This window comes from Trachypithecus francoisi, unplaced genomic scaffold (genome assembly GCF_009764315.1).
Source record: "Trachypithecus francoisi isolate TF-2019V2 unplaced genomic scaffold, Tfra_2.0 Lachesis_group1, whole genome shotgun sequence".
In the NCBI taxonomy this organism is placed as follows: Eukaryota; Metazoa; Chordata; class Mammalia; order Primates; family Cercopithecidae; genus Trachypithecus; species Trachypithecus francoisi.
The window spans coordinates 108,837,928-108,852,576 of NW_022681454.1; the positions used below are offsets into that span (position 1 = coordinate 108,837,928).

The 14,649-nt window shown below is 39.7% G+C and overlaps 1 protein-coding gene across 4 annotated transcripts in view; it reads left to right on the forward strand.

Annotated features, from left to right (window-relative positions):
* The first annotated feature begins 2,543 nt into the window (after window positions 1–2,543).
* The window catches only part of AP1AR (adaptor related protein complex 1 associated regulatory protein), a 39,688-nt gene continuing 27,582 nt past the window's right edge, over window positions 2,544–14,649 (forward strand). Inside the window, exon 1 of one of the 4 annotated variants that reach the window (XM_033215013.1) lies at window positions 2,544–2,997. In XM_033215013.1, coding sequence (XP_033070904.1) covers window positions 2,915–2,997 — 83 coding nt within the window. In that variant the 5' untranslated portion in view covers window positions 2,544–2,914. Of the gene's footprint in view, window positions 2,998–4,584; window positions 4,614–14,649 lie in introns of those variants that run through there. The other 3 variants (XM_033215012.1, XM_033215011.1, XM_033215014.1) reach the window with 3 other exon arrangements.

The following is a 14,649-nucleotide window of genomic DNA, read 5'->3' on the forward strand; positions in this document are numbered from 1 at the left end:
CTGGGATTCATCCATGAGGTGGGGGCCTGATAACAGGACTCCATCTCGCTTTGCTGAGTTTTTTCTTTTTTTTCCTTTTGCCCAATAAAATCCAGCTCTACTCACCCTTCAATGTGTCCACGTGTCTTAAGTTTTCCTGGTCATGTGACAAGAACCTGGTTTTAGCTGAATTGCGGAGCAAAATTCTTCATTTCTAAATGTTTGCATTTGTTATCAAACTTTAATTGAACTGGTTATCAATCTTTTCTACTGAAGGGTCAAATTCAAACTTTTTTTCTGATTACAGAAGTATTAAATAATAATTGTCAAAACTGAGAAAATAGAGAAGAGAAATAAAGCTCCCAACATTCACAATCTTGAAATAATTAGTTAGCATTTTGGTATTTACCATCCAGCCTTTATTTTCAAGAAACACGTGTAAGAAAGAATGTGAGAATGTATGTTTTGTTTTAAACATTATTTGGAACATACATATAATTTTCTATCCTGATTTTTCACACATTATTCAGTAAGCAGTATTCCATATTATTAACGTTTTAAAAAATATATTTCTTGTGTCTGTGTAACAAGAATACACCAGCAAATTTCATCATCCTTCAATTTTTGAGCATTTAGTTTGTTTCTGGCTCTTGGTATTTCCAAATGATTTCTCAGAATGAGTTTCACTATCTGCAGCAGTTTAGTATAGTATCATTTCATTGTATCCTTGCAAATACTGAATATTTCCATCTCTAAGTCTTTGTTAACCTGACAAGTGAATCAATACAAATGACTAAAACATGCATTTTAATTTGCATTATTTTGCTTAGTGAAGTTTTTAAATGTCTTATTCATTTGTATTGCTTCTGAGAATCATTCATATCTTTAACTGAGATAAGATTTACTACAAAAAAATTATTTTTAAGTGAGATTTAGTTTTAATACAGGCTTATAGAATGCCTATAGGAAGTGCTGTCAAGTCTATAGCTATATTTTTTAATCAAACTTTTTATATTGAGACAATTGTAGTGTCACATGCAGTTTTAAGAAATAATATACAGATGACCACGTACACCTTTAATCTAGTTTCCCCCAATGGTGACATGTTACAAAACTATTGCAATATCACAACCAGGATAACTGACATTAATATAGACAAGATGCAGGATTTCCATCCCTGACCTGTGGCAATCAATTATTCTGTTGTCCATTTATATAAATTTGTCAATTCTGAAATGTTACATAATGGAATTACACAGTATATAAGCATTTGAGATTGGCTTTTTCTTTAACCATAATTTCCTACAGATTCATTTCAAGGTGTGTTCATCTAGTGTGTTCCTTTTTGTTACTAAATATTCCATAGGATAGATGTGCCAGTTTCTGTAAACCTTTATAGTTGAATTCTAATGACTATTTCATTAATACATTTGTCTCATTTCAAGAGTTGGAAGGAGAAAAGAAAATGCATTCACTATTTAGGAAGTCATTCGGTCATCCCAACATTCACTGAAAGCAGACCACTGGGACAAATGTTATCCCATGCTTCTGATTACAAAAATAACTAAAACCCAAATAAAATAAAAATTAGTTAAGTAGCAGTGCTAAGATTGAAACCAGATAGGTATTTAAAGCAGCAAGAAAATGAGTTCAGAGAACATTTTATCATCAACAAAAATTTTCTAAAATCTAAGTTTTTCTAGGTTTAATTAAACAGGCTAAAAACTTGATGTGTCCAGTCTATGAGAGCATCCTCCTATCCACTGGACTAGGTGTCCACTAAGCCACATCTTATCTTATATCTATTGTGAGGCCAACTGTCTTGAGGCCAAACAAGACTCGAGTTACATGGTAGCACTTGAGAGGGCTGCGGACCAGACGCATCAGAGCAGCCTTCTCTTCCCATCTACAGCAGTTCTGGGCAGCATGCTTGGAATGGCAACGCTGGCGTCCCCGAAAAACCCCAACCCTCTTGCCAATTTCCTCTGAACCCCAACTACCCGACCCAAAATTATTTGAAGATCTGATTTTAAACAAAATGAGGCCAATAATGCATCATTATTGTTTCCCTAAAACACGAACAGTATGGAGATTAAGACACAAACCAGAGACCGGAAAAAAATCTTGGTGCGTTCAAAGTAACCTCAGTTTCCGACTCTATTCTCCACCTACGGTGCAATAGTAACAAAAACTAAGCACACCATGCAGAGAAACGCCCCTTCGCACTTATAACTTCCGGCCTGGGACTCGAGCTCCTCACACGCCTTTGATACAAAGTGCGAAGGCTGAGCCTTAACCATGCCAAGCCCAGCGTGCTCCGGACTAGGATGCCCGAAACTGCAATGAGACAGGGAAATTTCCTAGTCAGGTCAAGGTCCAACAAAACAAACTTCCGCACGCAGAAACTGAACCGTCTCGCAGGCAGAGGCGGCTGAACCAGTAGCGAGCGGAAGTGACGCAAAGGCCGGTCACCGGAGAAGGCGGGGCCCCGAGGCAGCGCGCCCAATTGGGGCGCGGTAGAGGCCGGGGGTGTGGCAGCGTCGGCGGCGAGCGGGGGCCTGGGCGCGCTGGGGGGCGGGGCCAGGGTGTAGGCTCGCGGGGACTGGCCTCCTTCAGCAGCTGGAGGCGGTCACTCGCGCAGGGCTGGGGGCTGAGGCAAGAAGGGCCATGCGGCCGGCGGAGTCTAGACCCTTCAGTCCAGTGCTCTTCCCTCGCGCGGCGGTGGCTCTACGGCCGCGGGAGTAAACACTGCCATTGTTCCAGAGCGCCTCGTCTCTTTCGTCGCCCCGTCCCCTCACGCCGCCGCGCTCCGGCTGGCCCGCCCTCGGTCCCTGAACCCCATTTCGGCTCGTGCCGCGCGGATGCGGCTGCCGGGCCTGGGATTGGGCATTGAGCGGGAGGAGGAGGAGGAGCGGCGGCGCCTGGACGGCATGCGATGGGGAACTGCTGCTGGACGCAGTGCTTCGGGCTGCTCCGCAAGGAAGCCGGGCGGCTGCAGCGAGTAGGCGGCGGCGGAGGGTAAGCCCGCTGGGGGAGGGGCCCGGCCCCCATGGCTCCTCCTATTCGGCCCCCGGCGGGGAATCCCTTTCACTGTCCCCCGGCGGCTGGAGGTGGCGGCCGAGAGCCCGGCTACACTCACTGCTTAGCAGACGTCAGACGGGTGGTCGTGTTGGAGGCCCAGTCTGGGGGCTGGTCTCTGGGCCTCCTCGGAAAGAGGTAGAAGAGGGGGCAGGGTGTCGCTCCTGCCAGGGCACCCTGTCACGCGGGGAAGGAGTCACAGGAGACATCATCTCCAGGAAACAAGGGGTAACCTCGCGCTAATGGGCTGTAGGATCGGCTCCAGGGCAACCTGGACACACCCTGCGCTGAGCTTGGGTTTAATGCCAAAGCTAGTATCCCTGTATTTGACCCTCTCTTTAGCTCAGGCAGAGCAGGTGGGATCTGGCTACAGAGTTAATGCCTCAGGCTGATTTTGCCTAGAAGTCATTTGGATGCTGGAGTAAAATAAGGTTCCAGATACTGATGAACTCTTTGATAGCTACAAAGACTTGCTGAATTACAGAGTTCCCAATGGGCATTCAGATTCTTGGTGCTGGTAACACAGGGCCTTATGTGTAATTTTTTCATATTAAGTTTTTGAAATTTCGAGTGGAATTCCTTGCCCTGATTGCTACTCAAACGTCCTATAACATTAGGTAAATTGCAGTCCTGAACTTAACTTCTCTTAAGTAAACCTGGGATATTCTTAGGTTTTGTATATGCACCATCCACAGAATAGTAATTTCATAATTCCATTTTTGTGTATTTTATTTCATAGATATTGAAAAAATTAGAGCAAATTCCTTTGGGGTTGACTTTGTTGTTATTAAATACCCCTCAAATTCAAATCTAGAATTGAAAATCTGAATCAAGCCAGTTTGTGTAAGGACTATTTTGCCCTTTCTGAAACAGATTGCTGATTTTTCATAATCTGTTCCATTTAACATTATTGGGTAATAAGATGTTCAACATAAATTGAACTAAATGATCATGATTTGAATCTTTGGTAATGGAGATCTTATAAAATATAATAGGATTCTCATTCATTCATTAGGCATTGTGTCACCTCTCTGATACAAAGTAGCTAAGGTTTTACACTGATTATTTCTAGAATGAAAGGGCAAGGATTTGCTGTTTGTGCCTAGTTTAATATTCCGATTTCCCTAATTTATGAGTTCTTACTGTTGAGTGGGACATGACAACTGTTTTATCTTGTCATCCAGGATCATCTTATTTAAGTACTTTTAATTTTTATGTGTGAATGCAATTTACAAGGTCAGGCTGCTTAAGTAGGCTTGCCCAAAAACTAGATACCACACAGTCTTTGGCTTTTACTATTATTCGTAGTTGTGTTACAGGGCGTTAAATTCTAGCTCTTAAGAAAGTTGGTTTGTGGGGAGCAGTACTTACATTCTAAATGGATAAACAAAAAGCTTTATACTTGACTTTGGACTACATGATGTGTCTGTGGGACTTTAGTTGTGCCTTTTTCATGTGGTCTCCGTAGAGTACAGCATTAAAATTGTATGTTCTACTCCCTCAGCTTATGAACTTGGCAGCATAGGGAGGTGGCAGGAGGAAATCCGTGAATCAGCGTGAGTGTTAATTGTCTGTAGATATGCCATAAAAACATAAGCAGGTTGACTATGAGTATTTCTTTTCTTTTTTTTTCTTTCTTTCTTTCTTTCTTTTTTTTTTGAGACAGAGTCTCGCTCTGTCGCCCAGGCTGGAGTGCACTGGCGCAATCTCGGCTCACTGCAACCTTCGCCTGCCGGGTTCACGCCATTCTCCTGCCTCAGCCTCCCGAGTAGCTGAGACTACTGGCGCCCGTCACCACTCCTGGCTAATTTTTTTGTATTTTTAGTAGAGACCGGTTTTCACCGTGTTAGTCAGGGTGGTCTCAATCTCCTGACCTCATGATCTGCCTGCCTCGGCCTCCCGAAGTGCTGGGATTACAGGTGTGAGCCACCGCACCCGGCCAGCAGGTTGAGTATTTCTTATCTGAAATACTTGCTTTGGAGTACAGATTTTTATTCAGATATTGGAATATATGCATTGCATATGGTTTAGTATCAGAAAATCTGAAATCCGGAATTCTCCAATGAGCATTTCCTTTGAATAACATGTTGGCAATCAAAAAGTTTCAGATTTTGGAACATTTCAGATTTTGGGTTTTGAGGTTAGGTATACTCAACCTGTGGTTGGATTTTTACTGTTTGTGGGCAAAACTCCTTGAACAAGTCCTGTGGAGGCAGTGAGAGTTTATAGGTTGTGAACACTGTCATCTAAAATCATATAATGGTGATATTAATCCTATTACTTTAAGTCTATAAACATAGGATTTGACAGTTCCCTTACTTGAATTTTCTGATTAACTTATTGTTTAACATCAATTTTAATACTGTTTTAGCAGCTTCCAGTAAGCATGTAGAGACAGATGGACATAGTTACTTGTGCAGTAAGGTTAAACTGTCTCTTATTTTAATTTTTTTTTAAATCAACTGTTTTGATTTTCTTGCAAGTATAGGTCTGGATAGTTAGTAGTTCTTCTAAAGGTGAAAAGTTGAGGAGTAGTCACAAAAACTTGATTTGATCCTATATGTCATTGTAGTGACCACAGAAGAAGAGAGTGTCCTCAACTTTTTTAGCTTGATTTAAGCTAGACTTCACATGGATACTTTATGATCTGAGGCCTGGTTTCTGAGTCTTGCAGATCGACGTACCCCTGAGAAATCTCAAACTCAGATCACTCATTTTTTACTATTCAATCTGAAAACCAGAATTACCACTTTTTCCGTTTATAAAATACTAGGGAATTCTAGTATTGTATATTCTAGGATATGTTTCACCGGTCAAAATATCAATATCAGTGTTGAGGTATGTTGAAAACCTTACTACTAATAAAATTATTTGGTGATTAAAGCAGAGACAATTAAATGTCTTTAAGGAAAAAAACCTAGGCATCTTAATAAGTCATACTTCTTCACTTTTTGCCTGCCAACACTTTCTACAGAGCTCCATCTGCTGGTCAGTTCTCCTGTTTCTCTGAGCAGGCCTTTGTATATTTCTTAGTTTTTTCTTTCTCAGATGGAAGACCCAATTAAGTTTTATTGTGTTGTATTTAATTCCTATTTCTATATTACTGTATAATTCCGCATAGTAATTCTACTTAAGATAAACTATAGTTTTTATAGAAAGGTATAACCATATTTTGTATCCTTATCAATGCGTAACATTTGTTGGCCTTTTTGGCTCTGGCAGCAAAGTTGCTTTCAGGCAATAGTTTACAGTGATTTGCTTTTCCATTCCTAGTAAAAATGCTTTTAATAATAACTGCTAACATTCCATTACTTCCTATGTGCCAGGCACTGTTCTAAGTAGGGCAAGTAAGTATACATATTCTATATATTATAGGTTGAAAACTGAAACTTAGAAAGTTGAACTTTCTAAGGTAGCAGAGCTGGGATTGCAACTCAGGTCCCTCTGAATTCAGAGTTCTTATCCTTAACCACCACAAATAGTTGATGGCACTTATTCTATAGGTAAACATTTGGTTGCTATCTCTCTCATTGCAGTATCTTGAACTTTGTCACCAGAAGAATTTATGTATATACCTGAACAACTTGACTCTCTATTCTGTGTGCTAAGCTGTCTTTTTCTTGGACCTACGCACTTGACTTCTGCAACATCACCTTTATCTTGTTTTTCTGTTTCTCTCCTAGCTATTCTTACTGTCTATTAAATGTGGGGTTTTTCCTGTCTTCTCTCTTTTGTTTAATTTCCTTCATGTGTGTATTACCTGCCTGTGAAGAAATTTTACCCATTTCTATGATTTCAACCACCACTACTTCCAAATCTCATCTTCTGCTTGTAGATCTTTTCAGTTGTCTACCTAAGAGGAACTCTTGGATATATTCAATTAAATCTCTATATATTATTTTCAGTTTCTCCTTAAACATACTGAACCTATTTTCTTCCTGTCTTCTGCCATAAACATTGCCTTTCAAACTGCTTAGTCAGCAGCTTCCAGACTACTGTCTCTACTGTAGCTGTCATACTTCAGCCCACCCTCCCTTCCTGTCATGAGTTAGGCTTTCTAAAACCCATATTGGATTGTTTCTTTCCTTTGTTCAGCAACTTCCATCTGCTCCCTGATTCCCATAGCTAAATTTCTAAGTCTTTTTTTTTTTTCCCAAGAAGAAATCTCGCTCTCTTGCCCAGGCTGAAGTGCACTGGTGCGATCCTGGCTCACTACAGCCTCTGCCTCCTGAGTTCAAGTATTTCTTACCTCAGCTCTGCAAGTAGCTGGGATTACAGGCACCTGCCACCATGCCTGGCTAATTTTTGTATTTTTAGTAGAGACGGGATTTTACCATGTTTGACTGACTGGTCTCGAACTCCTGACCTGAAGCAATATGCCCACCTTGGCTTTCCAAAGTGCTAGAATTACAGGCATGAGCCACCGCGACTGGCCCTAAATTGCTAAGTCTTTTTCCTTCTGTAACAGCATGATGAATTACATGGCATTCACATGTATGGCATAATGTCCATTTGTATGCTTAGGATTATATTTAGTTCTATATTTGGGTTTCTATAATCTCTTTGTCAAAAAATGTCAGGATACTAATCAGTGAGAAAAACATTAAAGCTATTCTAATTTCAAAAAACTTGTCATTCATAAATCTTAGCATTTTAATGTTTTTGATAAATTACCATCCTCCCAGCTACTAGTTTAAACTTCTGACAAAGCAATGTAACCTTAACCTGTTTTTACCAGTGTTATTCTCTCCCATCCTCTCACTTACCACTTTCAATATCCTATATACCAGATGGACTGTGCTTGTTCTTGTTTTCCTAAAATACAGTGTTTTCTTCCCCCACCCCCCAAGACGGAGTCTTGCTGTGTCGCCCAAGTTGGAGTGCAGTGGTGCGATCTTGCTCACTGCAACCTCCGCCTCCCAGGTTTAAGCAATTCTCCTGCCTCAGCCTCCTGAGTAGTTGGGATTACAGGTGCGTGCCACCACACCTGGCTAATTTTTGTATTTTTTAGTAGAGACGGGGTTTCACCATGTTGGCCAGGCTGGTCTCAAACTCCTAATCTCGTGATCCCCCCACCTCGGCCTCCTAAAGTGCTGCGATTACAGGCGTGAGCCACTGTGCCTGACCAAATACAGTGTTTTCTAACCTTGTGTCTTTGTGGGTGGTATTTATTTTCTTTTTTATTTTTATTTTTATTTTTTGAGATGAGGTCTCACTCTGTCACCCAGGCTGGAGTGCAGTGGTGCAATCTATGCTTATTAAAACCTCCACCTCCCGGGCTCAAGCAGTTCTACCTCAGCCTCTCGAATAGCTGGGACTACAGGCGCAGGCCACCACGCTTGGCTAATTTTTGTATTTTTTGTAGAAACACACAGGGTTTCACCATGTTGCCCATGCTGGTCTCAAACTCCTGAACTCAAGTGATCTGCATACCTCAGCCTCCCAAAGTGTTGGAATGACAGTCGTGAGCCACTGTGCCTGACGTCAGCTCTGTGATATTTCTTCTTTTTTTAGTTTTTTTGTGAGATTTCACTTACCTTTACCTTACCTTACTTACCTTCCCTGTGAAACTCGCTCCAAGGCCCTGAAGCCATATTATCTCCCTGAGGAAATAATATTTTCTACAGGCTTATTTTTGCTGTATATCAAGGGTTGGCAAACTTTTTCTGTAATGGGCCAGATAACACGTATTTTAGGGTTGGCAGGTGGTGTGGTCTGTCGCAACTACTGAACAAGCCATAGACAGTGTTTCAACAAATGAGTGTGACTATATTTCAATGCAACTTTATTTACAAAAACAGGCAGAGGGCCAGATTTGGCCAGTGGGCCATAGTTGCCAGCTCCTGGTATCATACGTACCATGATATAGGCTGAGAGCTCCTCAAGGTCAAGGACTGTGTTTTATCACTCTATCCATTCTCAGTATCTTATATTTGTTGAATGAACAGCCAGAAGAGTTATTTGAACGTCCAGGATCTACAAAACTATAGTTTCTCCTATCCTTCATTTTTGTTATGGCCTAAAGATAATTCCCTAACTTTGGCAAAAACACCACATACCCAGATACTTAAACACGTACCCTACCAGTTTTATATTGACTCACCTTTTTGTTTTTAAAGAGATCATATTGAGTACCTTTGAGAATTTTAAAAATATTTATTATAATATATATTGCTAAAATATAGAAATCAATAGTGTCAGCATTAGAAGATTTATTTTGGTTCTGCATGTTTTTCAGTTTTGAAAAAAATATAAAAGTGTAAGATGTTTCCCTTGGAATTTCAGAAGATAGGAAGGAAAACAGTAGTGCATTTAAATGGATATGGATTTTTAAAACATTCTTTGTTAAACCTTAAAGACTCCCTAAGGCTCTGTTCTGAATCTCATTCTATTCTTCCCTAATACATTTTTAGCTTTAATGTACTTTTCCTGGGTGATAGAACTTCACCTACTACCTATATGCTAATAAGTTCAGTCATCTCAGTCTGAGCTCTGAAATATCTAATTGCTACTATGTGGTTCCACTTAGCTATCAAACATAACCGTAAATTCATTTTGTGAAGTTGAATTCATCTTTGTTTCCTTCTCATAGCCCTTTCCTCCTTTTTCCTGTTTAATCCCCAGCCTTTTCTACTGTTTTGTTCCCTACCTTGTAAGTGGTATAAGTAGTCACCTAAGCCATGAAACTAAGAACCGTATCAAGTTCCTTCCCGTTACTCATCCTTCAAACCCAGGTTATCAAGTCCCTGCCTTCTGAATGTCCCCTACATGTTAGATCTTTCAGACATCTATATCCTCTCAGCCTTAGAACAGACCCTTCTGTCCTCTATATTTATAGTTCTACCCTCCTAATATGCCCTTTTGAACTTGTGTCTCCCTAATCTGAAAACCAAAAGGAAAGCAACACGAAACCTTATGTAGACTCCAACATCTCACTCTAGCTGTTACACTACCATGTCTCCCTCCAGCTATTACCCTATCTCCTATCTTTTCCCTTAAATACTTTTCTTAGGAATTGTCTGGTCTTGCCTAGTCTTGATGTCTTCTTTGAGAAGTGTTTCCTCACTTCTCACTCAGTCTTCAAAGTAACCTAATGTTCACCTTCCCTGCTGCTGCTCCCCTCTGCATATTCATTTTCTTCTCAATTATGACATTTTGGAGTCCTTCAAACCTTCTATTAGACTCTTCTCACACTATATTCTCCTTAAAGAATGACCTGCATATAGCTGCTAACCTAGGAGTTGTCTTTGACACCGTTCCCCATCATCCCACTTTTCCAGTCCATCCTCAAGACCAGATGATTTTTTTTTTATCTCTTAAATAACTTTTCAGTCCACCCATTCTCTCGCTGCTGCCACATTGATCCAGGCTGTCGTCATTTGTTGCCTAGATTTCCAGTAATTCTGTGTGTATTCCTTGTTCGCCATTCTCTGACACTACTTTGTTTTCCTTCATGGCACTTACCACTCCATGACTTTGTAGACTCCGAGCATTTGTTTGTCTGTTGACTGTTCTCCCTTAATAGAGTAAAAATTTCATGTAGTCAGAGACTTCGTTTGTTTCTGTATCTACAGTGTGCCAGCGGTGCTTGCCACATAGTAGCTGCTCAATAAATATTTGTCGACTGAGTGAATAGACTATCAAATGGGTCTATCCGCATGTATTCCTGACCTTTTTCAATTTATCCTGCACCCTGGAATCAAAGTAGTCTTAAATGCACATCTGATACTTCTTTTCAGAGTCAATAGATCTTTTGCCTTTTAAATGCAACACTGTGACACAAATACAACATAAATTCTAAAGTGGCTTACCAAACTTGTAGGATAAAGACTGAAATCTTCATGGAGCTTTCAAGGCCGTGTGTTAATCTTTTCCTTGCCTACCTCTTCTTTCTCCTTTTATTTTTTTATTTTTGCTTCATGTGTGGCACACTTTTCCTTGAATCTATTTCTTTCCTTTTTACTTAAATAACTCCTATTCACTCATCTGGTAGATGCCAGCTTAAGAATTCTTTCCTACAGAAGTCTTCCAAAACTATCTCCTACCCTCCAGAGGGTAAGTCTGCACATCATCATGAAACCATCTGCTTTTCTTCTGTGCATGTTCTTAGTTTATAGTTATACTGAAATAGTGTGATTATTTGGTTAATGTCTGTCTGCTGTTCTCAGTAAAAAGGAAGGAGTTTATGCCTTTTTTCCCATACCATTGAATGAATACCTAGCTCTCAGTTAAGTGCTTAGTATATATTACATGTTCAGTAAATACTTGTTGGCAGAATTAATGAATACAGTATCTTGAATATGTCAGGTTCTTTTCACTCCCACTTGCCTTTGATACCTGCTGCTCCTTGAAACATCTCTTTTATCTGCCTGGAGGCCTGGCTCATTCCTCTGCCTCAGGCTGATTTTTCATGACGCCTCATCTGAACATATCCCCTCTCACAGCATAGTAGTTGTTAATTTCTGTGTGTCTACCCTGTTAAATTATAAGCCTTTTGGATACATGGGTTTAAAATATTTCAAATGTATAGCTATGCTGCATGTTGCTGTATTACATAGCTATGCCTGTCGCTCAGTAACTTACAGAAATAAAAAATTGGAAGATTCAGTGGCATAGATAACTAAGTGGCAACAGTTTCCAAAAGAAGACGGTTGTCAGTGATTTCAGATGCTGCACACAAATTGCAGAGGACAAATAGTAAAGAACTAAAAGACCTCTAAGGTCCCTTCTCATTATTAGTTTCCTTTAAATCAGGCTGTTAAAAGGCAATGACTGTTTTTTAAACCCTTGCATTATGTCTTTGACATGTTTGGAGGGAAGAATTTGTCTCTGCCAAGGCATAAAATTAAGTTTTTGAACATATTCTTTCTAAATGTGGCTTTATTAGGAAGGAGCTTATTAAACACTAAATATGATTATTATTACTACCTGTATTAGGGTTCTCCAGAGAAATGGAACCAGTGGGAGGTATCTGTATTTCTATGTTTACATGTATATAGATATAGATATAGATATAAAATGAGAACTGTCATAAGGAATTGCCTCATATGATTATGGAGGTTAAGTCCCACAGTCTGTTATTTGCAAGCTGGAGACCCAGGAAAGCTGGTCGTGTAAGTCTCAGTTCATGGGCAGAAGACCAGCATCTAAGCTCAAGCAGTCAGGTAGAGAGAATTCAATTCAACCTTCCTTCAACTTTTTTGTTCTGGTCAGGCCCTGAATGGATTGAATGATGGCAGCCCACCCGCCTTGGAAAGGGGAATTTGCTTTACTCAGTCCACCAATTCAAATGCAAGTCTGTTCTCTAACACCCTTGCAGATGTACCAGATAAAATGTTTAGCCCAATATCTGGGCATCTGGTGACCCACTCATGTTGACATATAAAATTAACCGTCATATCACCTTATGTCACTGCTATCCCTACCTGGAAAAATCTGTTGATTTTATCCCTTGAGATTTCAGTGGTTAAATCTCTATTGAAATATTTGATACTAATTGAAAAACAATGTTTCCATCATCTTTGTAATAGTTTTTGCCAGGCATTAGATTTATAATCTTTCCAGTCTACCATTCTGAAAAAAAAAAAAAAATTGCAGTCATGGGAAGCTTTTAATTTTTAATAGACTTTGGAACAATTTAACATGATTCTTCATCATTTATTTATAGTGTCAAGCAAAACATACAGGGAAAGACTTTCTTGCTTTATTCTAACAGATATTAAGAGGAATATGAAGAAAAGGTAAAATATCAATGCAGAATTTGTGGTAATTTTTCAGTTACTTTTTACTTAACTTTGATATGAGTATTTGCCTGCTATGCAAAATAAAATGAGAAGCATAAAATACTGCATTTTAAACCTATTCTTAACAAGACTGGTTTTATCTTTAATAAAAGTATCTTGAAATCTACCTTGAGAACATTGATAAGTGGGTATGTATGCGAGTATCTCCACTTTTGTACCATATTAGTTTCAAATTCTTCCAAATTCCTGTATATGCCTCCATGGTTCAGAGTATTATGCTCCAAGAACCAGTCATAGCCTTTCTTTTCTACTCCTCTGATGTCCTTTACGTGTTTGAATCTGTCTTAGGCTGTGTTGACATAAAGGAATATCTGAGGCTGGGTAATTTATAAAGAAAAAAAAGGCTTACTTGGCTCACAATTTTGGTGTCTGGAAAAGTTCAGGATTTGGCATCTGCATCTGGTAAGGTGTAGACTGCTTCCACTTAGGGGCAAAAGGTGAAGGGAAGCCAGTGTGTGCAGAAATCATACGGCAAAAGAGGAAGCAAGGAAGTGCCAGGCTCTTTTTAACAACCTGCTTTCATGGGAACTCACTCGTAACCATGAGGATGAGGTTGGCACCAAGCCATTCATGAGGGATCCGCCACTATTACCTAAACACTTCCCATTAGGCCCCACCCCTAACAATGGAGATCAAATTTCAACATGAGATTGTTAGGGGACAAACATCCAAGCTATAACACAGTCCACTTTCACGTCTTCAGTAGTAGTAGAGTGGATACGCAGAAGCCTGCTTTACTTCATTTAGAGACAGCTTGCAGGACCATAAGAATTACATGTAAATGAATGTCCATGGATGACTTGGAGGGACTCTAGACTGTTAAGAGGAAAAGTACACTTGTGTTTTCTTTAAATGGTTGTTTTTGGAGCCTCTTTCAGCTCCTCAACTTTTACCCTACTTAGCTCCTCAACTTTTACCCTACTTAACACTCCTGAATATAAATGTTCTTGAATAGAATAGTGGATTGTTGCCCAAATTACTTATCATCTTCTTTCCTCCAGGGCATGTGACTGGATTCATGAAAGTTAAACGCTCATATTATGTGCCCCCTAATCATTTTCTTCACAGCTCAGCTTTATGTGGTACTGCTGTATTGCTAGAGAATTCTTCCAGCTTCTCACATCACTTTGTCCTTTATCGTTTCACTGCTGGCATTTAAGGCTTATGTCTTGCATTTACCGCATTTATTTTTCTCTTGTACTTTCACTCTTGATACTGCTGCTTTCACATTACATCCCCATTGGGATTCTGACACTTCTCCCATCATCTCTTATTTTCCAGTCCATCTCCCAAACCAGATGATTTTTATCTTCTAAATATTTCTCGAATCCCTCCACTTTTCTCACTGACACCACCCTAGTCCAACTTATTCCTTGCTTAGCCTCAAATTTGATTGCATACATTATTCATACGTTCATTCTATACATTTATCCCTACTCACTGTTTAGGACTTGTATCGTTCTTGGCACTTATAGGAGCAGCTTCTTATGTGAACCAAGGTTTACTTCTGGTTCAAGTCATACATTTCTATTCCTGTGCAGTGTTGTGTTATATGAATAGGCCATAATTACTTCACCCTTCTGTTGATGGGCCTTTAGATCATTTCCAACTTCTTTTTTTTTTTCTTTTTCTTTCACAAACTACCTCAATTTGTGCAGAGATAAATGTCTCTTTGTACACATGTGCAGAAGATTCTTTAGGTGGATATACCTGGGAATAGAATTGCTCAGTCATAGCTTATGTAGCTCTTCAAATTTACTAGAAAAATAAAATTTCTTCAAAATAATTA